The following is a 20,251-nucleotide window of genomic DNA, read 5'->3' as shown; positions in this document are numbered from 1 at the left end:
AAAAAAATTGGCGCCGGGAGGCACGTATAGCCGCCCATACTAAAATATGTTAATGAAAAGTTGTAGGTAGGCAGGTAGGCAGTTCTTTTAATTTCAGTTATCTTAAAAACTGCGACTTTGACTGATTTTGATGTTATTACAAATTTTGTTGCAAATATTATTCTTAATCTTAAACTGAAAACCGCGTTTCGCTAGCTACTGTAATTTTGGAGTTACGATTTTTTTAAGTTTTTAACCCCTCCCATACCCCCTTAACAACCCCTCACCCCCACCAAAAACTAATGGCCAGATTCTCGGGTGCCACAGTATTTTTGTGCCAAATTAGGTTAAAATCGGTTTAGCGGTTTTTGAGTTATCGTGTTACAGACAGACAGACAGACACCATGAAAATATTTTGTATTTAGGTCATTTATGGTCGGTATGGTCGGTTAAAAAAACAACGAAAATTTTTACAAAAGTTTTTAATTTTTGTTATAACTTTAATCATGTTTATGTAAATAACTTACAATAGCTCTACAAAGGCTTAACAAATACTTCAGACCTATAAACAGCAAAATAGTAAAAAATATAACTGGTTTTCTTTTGTTACTCAACATTACTTTTGAGTATTATTCCACATTAATCTCATTGAGAAAAAAGATTACTCTTAAGTTTCACTATATTTATATCCTCTAGAACACTTGTTTCAGTATATCACTCGGCATTTCGTTTAGTTGGCTTTCATCAGGTTTCTCTTCTGCTTTCTCATTTTCCGCAGTATCACTATCTTCATCACTGTCGCTCTCATCTTGGATAGGGTCAATGTGAACTCTTTCAACATTATCGTCAAAAGCAACAGATTTTTTTCGTTCTTCATCAGGATTTGGTACTGGAGACTTAGCAGATGAGTCCGTTGAATCAAAAACTCCTTCCTCCAAAGGATTTGCAAAGACGAACTTTGTAGGTCTTCTGTCAGCTACACTGATATAACTAGAAATATAAATTAGATCATAATTTGTTGATGAGTTAAAATATTGAGTGTTACTTGTCAGAGTCAGTATCGTCATCCTCGTTTGTCTCTACTGCGTCTTGTTTGGCAAAAACGAACTTTGTAGGTCTCCTTTCAGCAACATTAACATAACTAGAAATAATGATTTTATTATGTAGCTATTTTGGTGAGAAATATTTATGTTACTTGTCGGTAAAATCGTCACTAGTGTTGTCTTCGATTTTCTCAACGTCATCACTGAAAGCTACAACTTTGTCTGAGCCTGATTTGGGTGCGCCATCTACTTGAACCTCGTCCAATTCTTCTATGGGAGGAGTGGGAGGTATAATGTGGATACCTGTAGGTCTTCGTAAGGGTTCACTAGAAATTCTACAAAAAACAAGATTTTATTGTTTATAGTTTATGGAATATATGGCTTCTTTCTAAATCTCCCTGTGGAATATGTTAGCAAAGTTTAATTAAATTATACGAAAAATATGTTGTTTTGTGGGATACTACGCAAAAGATGTACAAAATGTTTAATAAAAAAAATGATGCATGGGAAGAAATATCGCAAGATATAGAAGTCGATGTAGGTGAAGTAAAGAAAAAGATGAAAAATTAGATTAGCTGATTTGTTCATTTCACGATCAGGGAAATAATCAAACTATATTTTATATAACAATAATTTTTATCATACAATCAAAAAAAAACGACGTCAAAGATGGCTTGTAAATGAAGATCTGTATCAATTTGAAAGTAATATTATGTGGGGAATATCACTTAAATTGAGTAACTAACTTGATTCAAATAACACTTACGAATCAGGTTTTTTCTTGATGTCATTCTTCTTAGTAAACTTGGTCTGCTTTGGTTCTATCTTTTCGACATCTTCTTCCAAATTGGCGTAATTTTCTCTTTAAAAAAGGTACCATTAAACCTAAAGCCACTTCAAAAACAAAAAGATATTTACCTGTTTTTAAAGTACCAGTATACTCCTGCAGTGACTATTAAACTAACTAAAAGACAGGCCAATATAATCACAGCTACCAGTAAACCTTTGTTCATGCCAGTTGGACTACTATCATCGTTTGAATTATTGCTGACACCAGTATTCACATTTAGGACAGCACTAGCTTCATCCTGAGTACTTTGATCAGTCACTACTATTTTTAGTGCTATAACTGCATTGTTACTGGTTACACTTTCGGGTAAGTTGGTAGCACTAATCACAAGAACATTCTTGGAATAAGTTTTGGTGAAATACGAAGCCAAGTTATTTTCTAAAAATCAGGATAAATTGTCATATGACTCAGTTTTTTTAATTTGCAGCTTATCATACCATTGGAGAGGACAATATTGATGTCACTATCACTAGAATCCGTTTCTAAGTCAATGTTTAACTTAAGTTCTCCATTTTTGTATTCTGAAGTATACAAAATGTCTTTGAATTTAACTGATTGTTCTTTAGCTATTTTTGGAAGTGTAATTACTAAGGATGCATAACCACTAACACCTGTTAATAAATCAAAGAATTTTTAGAGAAAGAAAAATATATTTTTGGTTATTTACCATCGCTGGATACAGCTATGAGAGTGAAAACAAGACTGGTTTCAGTTTTTAAAGTGTTATCTGATAATAAGCTGTTCACTTTTATTGTATAGATGTTTTCTTCTTTACTCTCTAACTCAAAATTACCTGAATATGTTGCATCTAAAAAAGGTAAAACACAATCGAAAATAACCCAAGCAGCATTTGGACGTCCGTCGGCACAACATCGTATCAACTCTAGTCTGCACTAGTTTGGGGAATAATTTTTGGGTCGAAACGACGTTGGATACCTACATTGGCTAGCAGCCTAATTTAGTACAAACTGCAACGTTGTTTAAAATCCTATTTCACAGAAATACAAAACTATAATAATATGGCGTCTAAGTCGCGTTTTATCCTAAATTGGGATAATTATAGTAAAAATATTATTTTTATGATTTAGTTAGAGACAAATGCCAGATGGCAGTAAAGGAAAACAAAACAAAAGTATTTAAGTGTGGAGGATGTGTGAAGATCACAATTATTGAAACACTTTAAACAATTCTGTAACTCGTTACCCCAGGCAAAAAAGTTGAACGCAAACAACTTTATTGATAAATGTATTGTTTCTACTTTGAAAAATACTAATGGGCCTTAAAATTAAAGAAGTTTTAAAAAATTTCTTGAAATTTTTTTTTAGTAAAGTGAGAAAAATTTATTCGCAGTCGAAAAAAAATTGTTTCCGCGTGTTGTTTAGGGTCAAATATTTCAAGTTAATGTATTCAAAAAGCAGGAATTGCTATTTTAGGAACGAAACATTTTCTTATTTAACAACATGGCGGCTTTCACTTTGTTGTTTTGAAGATTAAGAGGAAGTAGTTCGAGTAGTCGCATACTGGACTAATAAAGTCGGAGTTCAGCCTTAACAGGTAGTATCACAGTAGTATACTTGTCGCAAGATTGTCTAATTTAGTCATCCTAGAGTCTAGCTTGTGCCGCGCTCTATATTCTAAATAAATGAGGGAGTGGATAAAGTATCGGTAATATGTCGATGTATATTTAAATTTAGTTTTATATGTGCCTTTCTTACGTCCCATTTTAATTAAGTTTTTTTTTATAAAAACAAAAACAGCACTGAACTGTCTGACTCAACAGAACAATGAAGTGAAAATTTAAGATTTAAGGTTATGGTTCAATACAGTTGCAAAAAGGTAGTGGCTCGACGTCCTACCAACGTAAGAATAAGGAAATCTAAACAACGTTGGAATTAGTAAAACAGACGACGTTTGCGCAACGTTGGAATAGGTCCTGAAAGTGAGGTTGGAATAGGTCCTGAAAGTGACGTCGGAAAACTCTTTATCGCCCAAACTAAAGATCACTTAAACGAAAAAGGTTACAAGACAACGTTTATTCGACGTCGCAGAAGCTTTTACTTTGTTGTAGTACTAGATTTTAATACCCAAGGTACGGAGCTAACTATTTTTTGTAACTAATCCAACGTTGTGTTTAGTAAACATGTGGTCGCAAGTCGTGAAAATGCTACTTGGGAATTTAATACACCTCTGGAAATATCGTCGAGAAGAGAAAATTTCAACTTGAAAACAAACCAAAAATTGACAGAATAATCGGTTTCCTTTCAATTAAAATGACAGAGAAACTCTGGAACTAAGAGATATGATCTTGTTGTAGAAGCAACAAGCAATTAAAAATATAAAACTTTATGCTATGAAAAGGTGTCAAATATATTCTTAATAATTACACCAACTTAATTCAGATACAAGCCAAGAATAATATAGTATCTAAAACAATTTAATATATGTCATTGGCAATTCTGGTCTGTCATTTTAATTTAAGCTTGGACTATATTTTCTGTCAGTTTTTTGGATGGGGTTTATCGAAACTGTCCTTTTTTTGCTGGAATGACTTTATATTTTATATAATCTATACCAAATAAACTTTTAGTTACGTCATCGAGGACGCGATTATTAAATCCATTGTTACCAACCATGGACATATTCGGCGCCGGGCTGACTAACTGGAATTTAAATTTCTCGCTGCGGATTCAGGTGGTAGCTCTGCTTTAAAAATGTCATTTATGAATTTGCCACATTTATTTATTAATTTTGATTCGTTTTGATACTCCAGTTTTGTATTACTAGTTTTTGGTGTAAATGTATTTTGCTGTGATACTTTAAGCTTAAGATTTTTTTACTAGCAGACCTTGCAGTCGAAAATTGTTCTTTTTAGGACCGCTTTTATTGTGTAGTGTACAAGATTCCAGAGCAGTTTAACAGCCGTTGCAAGAAACTTATCCCAACCTTATTAGAATATTTTAAACGGGAAAGCGCTAATATAATGGCCCTGTATGCCCCTTAAGTTGTTGCGGAGACCCCAGATAACTGTTTATATATTTATAATTAATTAATGTTTATTTCCTAAAATGTTCTGATTAAAAGAAAATATGTAAAAGTCAGCAATGCTGTTCCGGTCAAGCTTAATCACGTAATTAAAAGTTTATTTGTTATGATTGAAACTTATATTACTCCCAAAAAAGTTACCTTCAATGTAAACTGAAGTAACAGTGATGCCACTCTTTTTTAGTATAATTATATCACTATCTAATGCAACAGTTGCCCCATTATCTGTGACAGTATAGGTTCCATTAAATGTGAATTTGGTGAATTCTGGTTTTTTACTATCACTGGCACTAGAAGGTAAATTGATGACTAGACTGGTTGTGGCCAATACACTGTTGTCGCTTTTTCTAGTTGCTGTAAGCGTGACGGGTAGATTCTCGTTCTTGTCCGTTATCTCGGAAGTTAAGGGTTTTGAACTTGTCAAAGTCAATTTGTTATCAGTCAAGGTTGTTGTAAAATAGTCTGTATAATCTAAAATAAGATTTATAAAGGTTAATCAGAACAATTCAATATAATAATAGTTTTTTTTTAAGTTTTAGTACTTAATAATTTAATTTTAATAAGTATATGAAATGGAAATATTCAACAATTCTAATATTTACCTGATAAAGTTACATCAACGAGTGACAAATCTGCGGTTTCAATTGACATAGCATCAATATCGATTTTAGCTGCATCATTTTCCACAGAGTAAGTCCCCACATAAAACTTGTTGGAAAAACTAAGGCTGGGCAACTTAACAGTCAAAACTGCGTCTCCGTAAGACACACCAACTTTAGTAATCGTCATGGACAGTTTTAGTTCAGAATAGTTAGTTAAAACAGTGTCGTTTAAAGGATTATCTATTTTTATTACAGTTTTGCTTTGAGTCGCATCATAAGCGACACTGAAGACTTCAGAAAATGCTGAAATAGTTCATAGAATCAATAAGTTTTTTTTGTAGTGTATACTCAAAAAAAATGTCAACCATAATTTTGAATTTTAATTTTTTAAACTTGTTGGCAAAACTAAGGCTGGGCAACTTAATAGTCAAAACTGCATCTCCGTAAGACACAGCAACTTTAGTAATCGTCATGGACAGTTTTAGTTCAGAATAGTTAGTTAAAACAGTGTCGTTTAAAGGATTATCTATTTTTATTACAGTCTTGCTTTGAGTCGCATCATAAGCGACACTGAAGACTTCAGAAAATGCTGAAATAGTTCATAGTTTCAATAAGTTTTTTTTGTAGTGTATACTCAAAAAAAATATCAACCATAATTTTGAATTTTAATTTTTTTTTTGAGTGGATCATTCTACAGACTACAGAATGCTTTGTACTATTGCACGTTTTGTGTACAGGGTGTCCCATTTTCGTGTGATTTACAGGGTGTCTCGTTTATGAGTAGAGATACAAAGATTTCACATTCACACGACTGTGCTACTTTTTTATAACTAAAGATGCTACACACAGATATGTCCTAGCCCTCTTAGTTCCTGAATTATTATATGCTATACCGGGTGCGTCACAAAAGTGGTTCACCCCCATAACTTTTTTATTTTTTTTAGATATAAAAACGAGATTTGGTATGTTAGTATATGACATAAATTAGGATTGATTGACGTATTCAATTGCTTTCGGTCACTTCCGGTTTCACCGGAAATGACTACAACTTTTGATTTTTAAATAGCAACCTCGGTATTATTTTACTTTATTTGATAGAAAATGACACTCTGAATAAAATGACATATCATATGTCAACTTTTGACATTTACGCATATGGTTTATTTGAAATTGTAACATGCGGTTCATAACAACAATTTGACTCAATACCATACCAAGTGTGTGGTATCAAATTATTCGTAAAAAAATGCTTTTTCCGAATATGCTGATGAGCCATCCTCGTTCCGTTTGAACGAATTGATATATGATTAAAAATACGATTTGGTCATATTTTAACCGGCCAGAACACGACACTAAAAACATTAGACGATCAAATCTATTTTTCCAAGGCTGCTTGATTAAAAATTAGTGTTTTCAACACAACCATGGCACTCTAGAATGAAACTTAAAATACAATTTGTTTGTGAGCGAATATGTCAGAAGTTGACGTATGATATGTCATTCGATTCAACATGTCATTTTCTATTGAATAACGTAAAAAAATACCGAGGGTGCTATTTAAAAATTATAAGTTGTAGTCATTTCCGGTGAAACAGGAAGTGACCAAAAACAATTGAATATGTCAAGCAATCATAATTTACGTCATATACTAACATACCAAATCTCGGTTTTTTTATCTGAAAAAATAAAAAAGTTATAGGGGGTGAGCCACTTTTGAGACGCACCTGGTATAGCGTCCGCTTAATATCGACATTAACATATTAATGTCTGGGTTAGGTTATGTTTTTTGTTGTTTTGTTGCGTGTTATTCTCAAGATTAACCGGGTACTGTCGATATTAACCGGACATCGGACCTTAACCGTAACATATATATTCTATAAACTAACAAACATTAAAATTATGGGGGTCGATTTAGCAACCATCAACCTATAAAGGATTCAATCACGAAAATTTCTTTTTTTTTTCAAAAAATCTTCGAAAGTATTCTGAATTTTTAAACTTTTAATGTGGCATTTTGGATCAGCATCAAATTACGTAACCTTGCCTCAATTTAATCAACCTCGTATCCCGAGATCCCAAGTATGATGCTCGAATTTAGGACACCCTGTACAATAGTGCAAAACGTTCTCTAATAAATAATAAACTTATACAGTCTTAAATAAGTGCAAATAATTTCAGGGCTGGTAGATCTCGATAAAAGAAATATATTTTCTCTTTGTTGTTTTTCAAATAAGTCCAAAATAACCGAGTTATTTTGGACATCAAAAAAATGATGTTTTGCTTAAATTTTAAGAAACACTGGATTTTTCTGGGTTTTCTTTCTTGTAAAATTTTGGATCAGCATCAAATTACGTAACCTTACCTCAATTTAATCAACCTCGCATCCCGCGATCCCAAGTATGATGCTCGAATTTAGGACACCCTGTACAATAGTGCCGAAACGTTCTCTAACAAATAATAAACTTATACAGGGTGAGTCTTAAATAAGTGCAAATAATTTCAGGGCTGGTAGATCTCGATAAAAGAAATATATTTTCTCTTTGTTGTTTTTCAAATAAGTCCAAAATAACCGAGTTAATTTGGACATCAAAAAAATGATGTTTTGCTTAAATTTTAAGAAACACTGGATTTTTTCCGGGTTTTCTTTCTAGTAAATTTAATCTAATACCTATGTTGCCATATTATCAAGAAATTATGTTTTTTAACTAAAAACTAATATGCACTGAATATATTTTTCTATATAATCAATTAATACTAACAATTTAAAGTAATAATTACGTTCGCATAATCGGTAATTTCAATGCCCGAATCGTCCAATAGTACTATTTCGTTTTGGTCTCCATTAATGACGTATTCAGCAGTGTAATGCGCCTGCACGAAAGCCACGCTTATTTTATCAGGTAATTTCAAAATTAAACTAGCTCTGCTGTAATCGCCGGTTCCATCTTTAGACGCTGTTAAATCTATAATTAATTTAGAATTATTCCCAAGTACTTCAGACTTTAAATTTTCCGTCACTGTAATCTGGCAGGCTTTAGTTGAAGAATCGTAAGCGATTTTAAAGTTGGAGGAATAATCTGAAAATTAAGCTGCTTTAGTAAGTTATGTCCAATCCAAAAACGGTATTTAGAACACCCTATATGATTTAAGATTACGATATTTATAGCAAAGTAAGTATAGACCATCTCAGGTAAATACCTAATATAGTTTTGATATTCAGGACAGTTCTTGTATTTGTAATATTTTTTTTAAGAAAGGTTAAAAAATATATAGTTTCTAATTATTTATTAATATCTCTTATATCTAAAATTATCGAAATATATTTACTCATATCTTAGGATTATGTAAAGGTAATCTGGAAGGGAGCCAAAAATGCAATAATACACAAGGTGTTCCATTTAAAAAAAAATCATCCCGATTGACTTTTTGTTGCATTTAAACCAAATTTTCAAGTTTTAAATTCTGGGAGCTACAGATGCCCGACGCACTATTGTCGGACCCTGTATGAGTAAATGCTTTAGGAAATCATTAGGACTCAAAAAAATGTTAATGTTAAATGCCCATCATCATCACTAATTAAGACTATAATAATAATATACTTACCACTTAAAGATATAGCTACATCTGATGAGCCAAGATCAACAAAGGAAATGACATCAGTTATATTAACCTGCGCAGTTCCAGTTTCGGTAGTTTCTATAATATAGTCTGCCGAATAATGTAACTGGGAAAATGAAAACGTGGTAGTATATGAAGGTAATTTAACCATAATTGCTGTTTTTCCAGAAATATATCTATATGTTGCTACCACTGGCACTAATATTTCGGTATTTGAACTTAGAACACTTGAATCTAAGTTATCCTTAACCTTGAAGGTGCACTGAGACGAATCACAGGCTCCTTCGAAATTACTTTCATAACCTAAAATTAATATTTCCTAAAAATCACGTCTGGTTTTGAAATCGAATGAATTTTTTACCAACAAAAGTGAGTTGAATATTTGATGTTGCAACATCGATGGTTATTAGTTCATCCAAATGGACAGAATCAGAACCAGACTCCGCCTGGGTATAGGAAGCCGTATAGTAATTTTTACCAAATGTCATTACGGTGCTTGGAAGCTCCAAAACTAAAACGCCTACAGCTTTATCTGTAACTCCGGATTGGCTTGCTGTTATTGAAATTAAAAGTTCTCCGCCTGAAGCCAGAATAGAGTCTTCCAAGTTTGATAAAACGTTGACTTGGAATTTATCGGAGACCAGTTTGATTTCAATGGAAGACTGGTAAGCTAAAAGAAGTAATTTAATTGGACAGAATTTTAAAAATGACTTATACCGTGTGGTGCATCGGACCACGGGACATAGAAAATCCCATGTAAATTTTGAAAAGATCAAATATTATCTCCCCAGATAATTTTATGTAAAAGCTGTATTAGACTTTTTTTGAAGAAGCGTAAAGCTTGTACGTGTACAAGCTTTACACACCTGCGCAAACCTGTTTGTATCGGGAACTCGCTGTGTGTAGACTAGTAGTGGGAACTATCGAATGAATACTATCGAAACATTCGATAGTTGCAATTCATTCGAATAATTCGATAGTTAGTAAGAAAACATTCGTTGAAAACTATTCGAATAAAAATTATCGAATAGATCCGTCATCTGCTTTGAAATATTGTATTCTAGTAATTCGGCAGCAAAAACCATTCATTCATTTATGAAATTCATTTATTCGTCAGGATCGATTATAATAAAATATTAACTGAATTTTAGTTGTCGCCCGGCGACGTAGGTTTCTTTCCGAGAAACCCGACAGCGGTCGGTGGCAATGCTATGAAAGAAGCCGGCATCTTTGATTTTTTGCGGAGTCAGATATAGATAAGGACACATTATTTTTTTTATTGAGGTGCTAGTATTTACACAGAAAATACATTATGAAGGGCGCTGTTGCCATATTTTGGCATTAGTTGATATTAGCAAAGAATATTATTGTTTGGCTTTAGTTAGTTAGGGATAGTATGTCTATATATTCTGCATTTTTTTTTATTAATATTCTGTTGTTACACTGCAATAATACTTGTTATTTTGGATGTAAGAACATGAAAGTGATTTTTAATGTTTTTAAGCAAAGACTGGTTTAATAAATAATAATAACAGTAATAATTTGTTATACCTATTAACAACAAAATTTAAAATGATTTAATATCAATATTTTTTTAAGTAGTAGCAAAATATAAACAACAAATTAGATGTCAAAATTATTTATATTAGATCCTATTTAAAAATAATATAGTCTTTAAATTTTTTGGCAACGTTGGTTTGTTAAATAATAATAATTACAGAACTAATTTGTTATATTAACAACAAATTTTAAAATCATGAAATATAAACATTTATTAATTTTCTAAGCATGCAGTGTAATGGAACGAAAATATAAATAAAAAATTAGAAATCAAAATTATTTATATTAGGTGCTTTATATCTCTATTTAAAAATTATATTAATTAATTATATTACTTTTACTGGCATTTACTTTAAAAAATAAATTAAATATTTCTTCGCAAAAAACTACATGTAAGAGAATTAGCATAAACAAAATACAAACATCGTTAACTTTTTTTTAAAATTGGCACGTGTAAAACTTTCATTTTAATTTTCTCACCCCATAGTTTGAGTTCGATAACCACATTTACTTAACCACATTACTTAAATATGATTATTAAGTTCAACTAATTCATATTATTAAAACATCTAAAATACAAATATGTATTTTTAACATTAATTGTAAGTTCATCTCATCTCTCTTAAAAATTGCTACTTCTCAAAATTTCCCATTAAAAAATAGACCATATACCATATAAAATTAAATAATTGAAAGATCGGACTACGGAAAACCACACAAATTTTCGGAAAAATTTTGACCACCTGCACATGCACACAATCGTCAATAAATAAAATTAAAAAATAACTACTATTTTAGTATTTTAACTATTTTAATAAACGCAAAAATAGCACAGTATTTATACGGCGAAGTTATAAAAATTTGGAAGAACTAATAATGCACTGACGCATACAAAAATCAAACGAAAACTAAATTTCATTTATCAAAAGCATTCGATAGTCGTGGCTCAACGATAACCATTTAGTCGCACGGCGAGGTTGTCACATATGCTTTAGTATACAAATGAATGAATGATTTTATTCGAATAAAACCATTCGATAGTTGATATCATTCATTCATTAACCATTCGATAGTCTAATTCATTCGATAGTTCCCATCGCTAGTGTAGACGGTAAAACGGTAGTACGCACAAACCAACAAGCGCGGCCTTCGAAAACGTCGCGCTGCTAAAGATGTTAGTTTGCGCAAACCAGTTTGTGCGGTGATATCATACGTGTAGACGGTATCAGCGCGTTCAAGGTACAGTTTTGTGACTTCTGTGGGTTTTGTGTTATTAGTTATCAACTCTTAGAAAATGTCTAATATTCGTACTTATTCCAATAAGGAGTTTATGACGAGTTTTATTGAAATATATTGATCGTTGCCATGTCTATGGAAGATAAAATTGAAAGATTATTCCGATAGAAACCGAAAAAATGATGCGTACAAGAAAATGGTTTTCTATTTAAGTCAGTTTTTACTCCACTTCGATCCATACCGTTTATTTTGCTGTTTTTTCTTTAACAATAAGCAATAAAAAACAATAATTCGCCACTTGACATTTCCACGAACGGAACCACAAATTCAGAATAAAAATAATGATGAATGTACGCTCTTCCTTGCATCGTGTGGACACCGCACAGTGTTCCTTCTAGTTTGCGCAAACTATACCGTGCAGGCAAGTCGCTGTCGTGTAGCCGCCGCAAGTTGTACTTTGGTCTAGAATTTCCTTTAATTTAGAATAGGCATTTAAATGATATTTGTTATTTTTTTACCAAAATCTACCTTCAAAATACTAAAATTTTATAATGTTCCGAATTAATATACCCGAGTTCCAATGCACCACATCAGGGTATATAAAATGGCGTATAAGAACAAAGGTTAATGCAGTTCGATATATTCCTAATAACTTATTTTTAATAGAGATCTGATAAAAAGCTATATATGATTATGATTATGACCATATAGATATTAGTAGCTATATTAGTAGTTAATATATGGGTATGAAAACGGTCGAGTATTGGGTAAAATATACGAGGTACCGCAAAAGGTTAAACATAAAAGTTATGGGGTTTTAAATGTCTATTGGCGAGTAATAAATTTAAGTAGATAAACAGGGTCGGTCATAAAGTCGTATCACATCAATGTTTCGTTCTTTTAAATGGAACCCCCTGTATATTATTGCAGGTTTCAATTCTTCCTTCAATTCTAAGGAAAACCAGAGATACACATAATGTACCTCAAACCAATCGTTTCCGAGTTATTTTGAGACTTTTGAAAATATCACTTAAACAATTCGATTTAATTAATTTCGATGTGTTCGGTTTCATTTAACGATGCCATTCTGAGGAAACTGTGATAGCTAATGATATTTGATATTAGTTTTCAAGTTAGTATTTATAGATGTATAAAATGAGATTATATCAAGACCGGAAATTACAAAATTTTCGTTTAACATGTCAAAACCAAAAAGGTTGTATTCAGGTACATCATGCGTATTACAATTTTTGCTTAGAATTGAAATACCCAATAATATATAAAGGGTTCCATTTAAAAAAAATGAATCTTTGAGGTGCCACGACTTCATGACTGACCCTGTATACTTAAATTTATTACAAGATGTTAGGAATTTAAAAACCCTCTAACTTTTGTATTTAACTTTTTGCGGGACCACGTATACTTTGCCCAATAATCGACCGTTTCCATTCATATCAGCGACCCTGTATAACCAATAATTACAAACAATCATGAGAAAATTAAAGGAAAAAAATTGAAGAGAAAAATATAAACTAAAGATATAATAGTTTTATTTTTAAAAAATCTTTAGCTCTATATTGCTCTAGATTTTGAAAATTTACTGTTACCTACTAAAAAACAAAAAAAAACACTGTACTTACTTTCCTCAACTTCGATACTTATATCAGTATAGTCAGTAATTCCAGAAAATCCAATATCATCGGTCAGTGATACAGTATCTTTATCCTCTGTACTGACTGAATACGTTGCTTTATACAGTGATTTGTCAAACTTCAATGAACCCGTATCACTTGAAGGCGTAGAAATGATGACCATGGCTTCGGAATTGCCACTCTCAGATTGTGCAGTCACGGTCAAAATTATATTTGAGTTCGAGTCAAAATCACTAGTCTTCAAAGAATCTATAGGTGTAATTTTGTACGTAGACGAATCGATATTAAATAAACTTGCTTTGCCTAAAAAATGAAAACAATTGTAACCAAAAAAAATCCAATAAGAATAATCATAGATTAGTTTTTTTACGAGAAAAATTTGATCACCATCTACTTTTGATGAAAGAATCGTTCCCCGATATGATGATTCGTTCAGAGTAGACAAAAATTGAACGATTCATTCATCTGAATGAGTATTAAAAATAATACGGTATAAACCTCGCTTGGGATATACTTACCTCCAGACAGGGTTACGCCACTAGCATCGGTAATGCTTATTTCATCTTGCCACGTTATGGTGTTGTCATCGAAACTGTAAGTTCCGCTGTAATAATCATTGTTGAACTTAGGTAATATTTTGATAACGTTCACTACTAGAACTGTACTAGTAGTGTAATCAGTTGTATACACTAAATTAAGTATAACTGGGCTGATAGCATCAAGTTTAAGAGAGTTATCTGTGTTAACTTCCAGAGAAAAAGTTTTCGATTCATTAGTAAACACTATCTTAAAGTTGTCTTTGTAATCTGAAAACGGAGATATAAGTTAAGTATCTATGTTATAATTTAAATGTAAACATAGCCAAAGTTATAGTTTTTAAATGTATGAGTAAACATATAAAAAATTAACATTTGGGCAAAATAAAGATAAAAATATTACTCTAGGAAAGCATTCGGATCATGTATGTTGTATGTGTTTATAAAAGTCCTTACCTCCAGCCAGTTCATAGTCAGCATTACTGATTTTGTTGCTGTTGATACTAATATCAGAACCAAGACTAACTAAAGTAGGGACATTGTCTTTATATGTGTAGCTATATGAAAAAAGAGAACTAGAAAATGTTGGCGTGTCCAAACCAGTCTCTTCATCCACTTCAATTGTTAGAGTTACTGTAGTAGACTTCGGTTCGGGAGCACTATCCTACAAAACCAAACTTAAAGCTACCAGTGTTTTGTTTGAAATTATAAGATTTTATAGAAACACTAGCAGATATACTGAGTGGCAAAAAAAGAAAACATCTATGCATGTTTATCATATTTCGATAATTTTTACCATGGCCACCATTGAAGGCTGTCGAATTTAGAACACCCTCCGCAGATTTTAGCAGCCCTTATACATAAAGTTGAAGTAACATGGAATGGGATAACCCAAGAGGGCATCGACCACCTTATCAGAACTATGCTCAGGCGTCTCAATCGGAAGTCAGCAACACATTTGACCTAACATTTCCATTAGGGTATCTTATAGAGCTGAAATCCTAATCGATTGCTAAGTCAGAAAAAGCTGCCATCCTGTAGACCAAGAATCATTAAATTCTTATGAATATACATAGGCGTTCTCGTTTTTTTTTGTCACGCAGTACATGTTTATAGAAAATCGTATTTAAAACCTACGTATATAAATAAATATATTCGCAAAAAAGCCAATTTTTCTATGAGTTGGTTATGGAATAAAAGAAGTCTATACTTTCCAATTATACTTACTGTTGCTGTTAGCTGATATATTGTCGTCCCACTCAGCGATATGATTTTATTTGCACTAAATGAAGGTGTGTAGGTTTTATTACCATGATTGGAAGTGGTAATGTCAAAATCTGCTGGGTCGATGGAAAAAACGATGTTAGTATTGGTGAAATCCAAATGAGTAACAGTTACAGAATCGCCGTAAACCGTAATGTCACTTTTGGGCATCAAAGGCATTGGAACTTTAAAGGTATAGTTTTCTTCTGAGAATACTGGAGAATTTTGATGGGTGTTTTCTATAGATATTTGCAGGTACGTCTAAAACATGAGATGTATAAATATAATTTTGATATACAGGGTGAGTTTCCTACGATGTTCTCTATGGGTATCTCGGAAACTACTGGAGATAGAGAGTCAGTTAAATAAGGAAAGAATTGCAGTTTTATGGGGTCATAAATAAGCGCCTTTCAGATTTTTGAAAAAGTTCATGGCTTACTAGATATTTCGAAAAGAACAAATTTTGGCTATTTTAAAAATTGTCCCTAATTCCATTATAATCTATTTTAGACAAAAAGTTTTCAGATAAAAGTTGTAGATATTCACATCCCTAATGAGACTGTGTTCTCCGATTTTTTCTAAAGCCTGTCATTTTTGACATATGACACAAATATATGTTTTTTTTTAAATGGAAACCATAGTTGGCCATGACTTCATAAACAGCGTCATTTTTTAAGCTTTTCAGCGATATAAGCTATAATATGTTTCTTTCACAAAATTACTGAGTTATAGCCAATTCTTATCTTTCTTGACTAATTTTACTTAGTTAGCCATGGAAACAAGTTCAATCGTCGTTGCTCTCAGAAATATGAAATTGTCATATTCAATCTTTGTGAATTAAAATAAACAAAAATTGTAAATAAGAGTTTTTCAAATGAAGAAAAGCGTGTAGGATTATTGGTTCAATTTTTCTTGGCCATACAGTTTCGAGGATACGTTGACCGGTAAACGTTACTTACGTTTTGTAGAGAAAGGTTTTCAAGACATGTTAGGAAAGTTAAATTTATTAATACTCGCCCATTAATAGAGTGGTTCCAACATGACTTTCATTATGACACACCAACCCCAACCCCCCCCCCCAAACACACACAATGAAAAAATGTTAAAAATTATTTATATCATAATTATCTGACTCAGGGATAGAAAGAGGTGGACCAAATTGCATGGGTCTCCTCGGTCACTTGACCTATCCATTTTAGATTTTTTTATGCGGTATGGTTAACAACAAGGTTTACAGAAGAACTTATGCATTAAGAGAGGCACTGGAAGAGGCGGAACAGGAGAAGTTTAATTAAGTCGACCGGTCGTTCTGTGAGAATAGCTAGAAATTCAGTTTTAAAAAGATGCATTTATGTACTCAAAACAATTGCGGATTTTTTGAAAATTTTCTAAAATAACTTTATAATATAGATTAATAATATATTTTGTCTTTTTATAAGTAATAAATCATAACAAAATTAGAACACCATTGAAAACCGTTCTCTAAAAAAAGCGTAAATAACTTTCACTGGTCAACGCATCCTCGAAACTGTATAGCCGAAAAAAGTTGAACCAATAATCCTACACGCTTTTCTTCATTTGAAAAACTCTTGTTTACAATTTTTGTTTATTTTAATTCAAAAAGATTGAATGCGACAGTTTCATATTTCTGAGAGCAACGACGATTGAACTTGTTTCCATGGCTAACTAAGTGAAATTAGTCAAGAAAGATAAGAATTGGCTATAACTCAGTAATTTCGTGAAAGAAACATATTATAGCTTATATCGCTGAAAAGCTTAAAAAATGGCGCTTTTTATGAAGTCATGGTCAACTATGGTTTCCATTTAAAAAAACATATGTTTGTGTCATATGTCAAAAATGACAGGCTTTAGAAAAAATCGGAGAACACAGACTCATTAAGAATGTGATTATCTACAACTTTTATCTGAACACTTTTTGTCTAAAATAGATTATAATGGAATTAGTGACAATTTTTAAAATAGCCAAAATTTGTTTTTTTCGAAATATCTAGTAAGCCATGAACTTTTTCAAAAATCTGAAAGGCGCATATTTATGACCCCACAAAGCTGCAATTCTTTCCCCATTTAACCGACTCTCTATCTCCAGTAGTTTCCGAGTTGCCCATAGAGAACATCGTAGGAAACTCACCCTGTATAATATAATTTTATTATATTTTTCTTATACCAATTACCACCAAAATGTTTGACAACTTATTTTATTATTGAGGAAAAGTAAGAATAACTGATGGTAGCCCGATTGTCAGTTAAATATTTATTTATATAAATATTCCCTATTATTAGGAAGAGATTTAGTTAAATAATTTGAATAAATATACAAGGTGTCCCAGAAATAAGTGCAAGTATTTTAACTGGTAGTATAGTTCAACCCCAGAAACACGCCTATGAGTTTTTTTTGCGATTTTTTTTTTGAAAATTCGGAATTTTTCGAAAAAATATTTACAATTTTTTATAGTTTTTAGCTAAAAAAACATAATTTCTTGATATAATGGCAACATAGGTAGTTAGATTAGTCTATTTATAAAAATATTTGCATTATACATTACATTTTTAAGGTGTCTGGTCAAACGAAAAACAATGTTTTAATATGAAAATAAAGTGAATATTTATAAAAAATATATATTTTACACGTGTGCCTTTTTTTCGCAAATACGGCTTTTATAAATAATAATAATAATGTGGTGAATTAGTGTTTTATTTTGCTGTTGTCACACCAAAGGTTCGAACCCCCAATCCTTACTGTCTTTACAAATATGACAAGAAAAATAAAAATGTATATTATACCTGTCCCGAAGAGCAAACGATCGTCAAATAGATATCTAATGCTTTATTATTTGTTGGTGAAGCATCCTTATTGACATTGGCAAAACTCTCAGTTGTTGACAAAATGAAGTTATTGTCGTCCGTGCTATATGTAAAATAGCTTAGAGCAGTATCTTTGTCTACGTTGTTGCTTACTGATACAGTCATTGAAGTTATATCTAAAACATAAATAATATTACGTTAACCTATAGTTATTAAAAAACTAATAAAATATTATTGAAAGAACTGGGTCCAATTCTTAACGATATTATGTTATAAAATCATGCCAACAACATATATTATTATTTCTACCTACTAAACAAAAATAGTTTTTACCTGAACTTCTAGTGGTTGAAAGGATTTGTACTTCAACATCTGTATCCTTTATTGTTAATACTTGCAAAGTGTTAGTACAAATTTGACCTGAAATTAATATTTAATGAATTAATTAAATTTGAATTAATGTGGCTACACGGATAGGAAATATTCTCATGAATTTGAGAATATGAGAATCCAAACTCTGTGAACTTAGATCAACAATCTTAATTGCATATACAGTTTTCCCTCAATGCTTCGACTATGCAGTCCAATCCTTGAGACTTGAGACATTCCTCAACGTTTCTGGTAAAAACATTAAGGCTGTCTGTCGACTGTTCAGTCCACAAAATTGTGCAGGCCTGTCTACACAGACTAAACTCTACGTGTGTGGTAGTATAAGAGTTTAATTTATTACTTCTTGTGGAAAACTTTATTAAAATATACATGGGATGAGCCTTGTCTTTGCCAAACAAAGTGTTAAGGGTTCTCCCATTTATTGTACTGTACCAACAACTTCAACTACTTCAAATAATAAATGCATTTTGAAAAGGCAATTAAAAGGTAAAAAACGCTGCTAAAACTATTACGCCAAAGCAAGTTTTTTCCAAAGCCTACGATGACTTCACTGAATCATCGTTTCTTGTTCACTGTTATTAATATTTGAATTATAAGACATTAATACATCTGGTGTTATGGTATTCTGGTATTTCATCGATTTTAAAATAAACTAACTGTTTCAATCTTATTTTTTTGTTAGAATGGGCATAATCAAGAGGGCTACAACATGACCGTTCGCAAGTTCAAGTCGCAAGTTAAAGTTTTCATTTTGGTGGATTACTTCGATCTCTAATATACCCGGAAAAAAAACATATTTTTAAAATGTTTTTATAGTTTCATTGATTAGAATTTAAAATAATATGGATATAAAAGCATTTCAATAATTTTAAAGCATCTGAATAATCTCCTGATTGTATATTTGTATCGAATATTCCCATCTCATACTTTTCTATGACAGGTATTAAAAAATCAAATCTCAAACTGTCAAAATTCGTCTATTTAAGATTAGATAACGGTACTTTCCCAAAAATAACAATAGCGCTTCTAAACAATGTCATAAATCAATTATTTTTATTGCTTTATTTCATTATTTTAATCAATTGTTGCTATAAACGTTTTGTATATATGTGCATCTCTAAATACATTATTTTTTTTTATTTTTTAATTTAATATACATTAGGGGTTTTAAATCTCGCCGTTTTAAAACAGTGCTTAAAACGTGCGCGTAGGATGCATCGCGGCGAGCATCGCATCGAGATGCCCCACTATGTTTGTACCCTCAGATTTTCGCAATATTAATAAAATAAATGAATTCTGTGGATTACACTTAAAGGCTACATACCATTTGTCATTTGTGAACTCACTAAAAACGACACAAAAACCCATAAACACTTTTCCATTTTGATTGACTATGTGTGTATCATATCACAGTAAGATGATGACTGAGAGTAGATTTAATATAAAAATATATCTAATCAGCAAAACATTATCAGATTTTTCTGCAATGAATATTATTAGACAATCGAGTATATCAGAATTTTATTGATTTGATATTTTGCGTAGAGAGATTTGAAAAAGCACTTTGGTACATACTTAGAAATACACTGATTTGTTCTTATTAAATATATAGCATACGGATACGAAAAAAAAACGGCGTCGAGAATGACTATCGATG

At 31.7% G+C, this 20,251-nt stretch overlaps 1 protein-coding gene across 3 annotated transcripts; it reads right to left on the bottom strand.

Annotated features, from left to right (window-relative positions):
• Positions 1 to 446: 446 nt before the first annotated feature.
• Positions 447 to 20,031, bottom strand: LOC115881502. 3 transcript variants are annotated; one of them, XM_030899005.1, is made up of 20 exons: positions 19,919 to 20,031; positions 18,538 to 18,624; positions 18,184 to 18,380; positions 15,346 to 15,642; positions 14,575 to 14,782; positions 14,101 to 14,388; positions 13,571 to 13,885; positions 9,496 to 9,804; positions 9,120 to 9,437; positions 8,276 to 8,593; positions 5,909 to 6,105; positions 5,517 to 5,622; positions 5,056 to 5,385; positions 2,540 to 2,680; positions 2,310 to 2,483; positions 1,941 to 2,250; positions 1,789 to 1,884; positions 1,175 to 1,357; positions 1,025 to 1,120; positions 447 to 969 (listed from the first exon to the last, which is right to left on the bottom strand). In XM_030899005.1, exons 1-20 carry the CDS (start codon positions 19,974 to 19,976, stop codon positions 672 to 674), a joined length of 4,326 nt encoding a protein of 1,441 aa, XP_030754865.1. In that variant the 5' UTR covers positions 19,977 to 20,031; the 3' UTR covers positions 447 to 671. The 3 variants fall into 3 exon arrangements, with proteins under 3 accessions (XP_030754865.1, XP_030754866.1, XP_030754867.1); XM_030899006.1 differs by lacking the exon at positions 5,909 to 6,105 and having other exon boundaries at positions 5,517 to 5,819; XM_030899007.1 differs by lacking the exon at positions 8,276 to 8,593.
• Between the last annotated feature and the right edge of the window lie 220 nt (positions 20,032 to 20,251).

The sequence above is a fragment of the Sitophilus oryzae genome, unplaced genomic scaffold, assembly GCF_002938485.1.
Source record: "Sitophilus oryzae breed Bouriz unplaced genomic scaffold, Soryzae_2.0 scaffold_172_pilon_pilon, whole genome shotgun sequence".
NCBI classification, from domain to species: Eukaryota; Metazoa; Arthropoda; class Insecta; order Coleoptera; family Curculionidae; genus Sitophilus; species Sitophilus oryzae.
The sequence above is the reverse complement of the archived record's forward strand: the minus strand, read 5'-3'. Positions and strand labels throughout refer to the sequence as shown.

Coding starts and splice junctions, on each gene's coding strand:
- LOC115881502 (XM_030899005.1), bottom strand. CDS start 19,976: ATGGAAAAGTGTTTATGGGTTTTTGTGTCGTTTTTAGTGAGTTCACAA. Junction 14,783..15,345: donor TATATCAGCTAACAGCAACA/GTAAGTATAATT, acceptor TTGGTTTTGTAG/GATAGTGCTCCCGAACCGAA. Junction 9,438..9,495: donor TATTCAACTCACTTTTGTTG/GTAAAAAATTCA, acceptor TATTAATTTTAG/GTTATGAAAGTAATTTCGAA.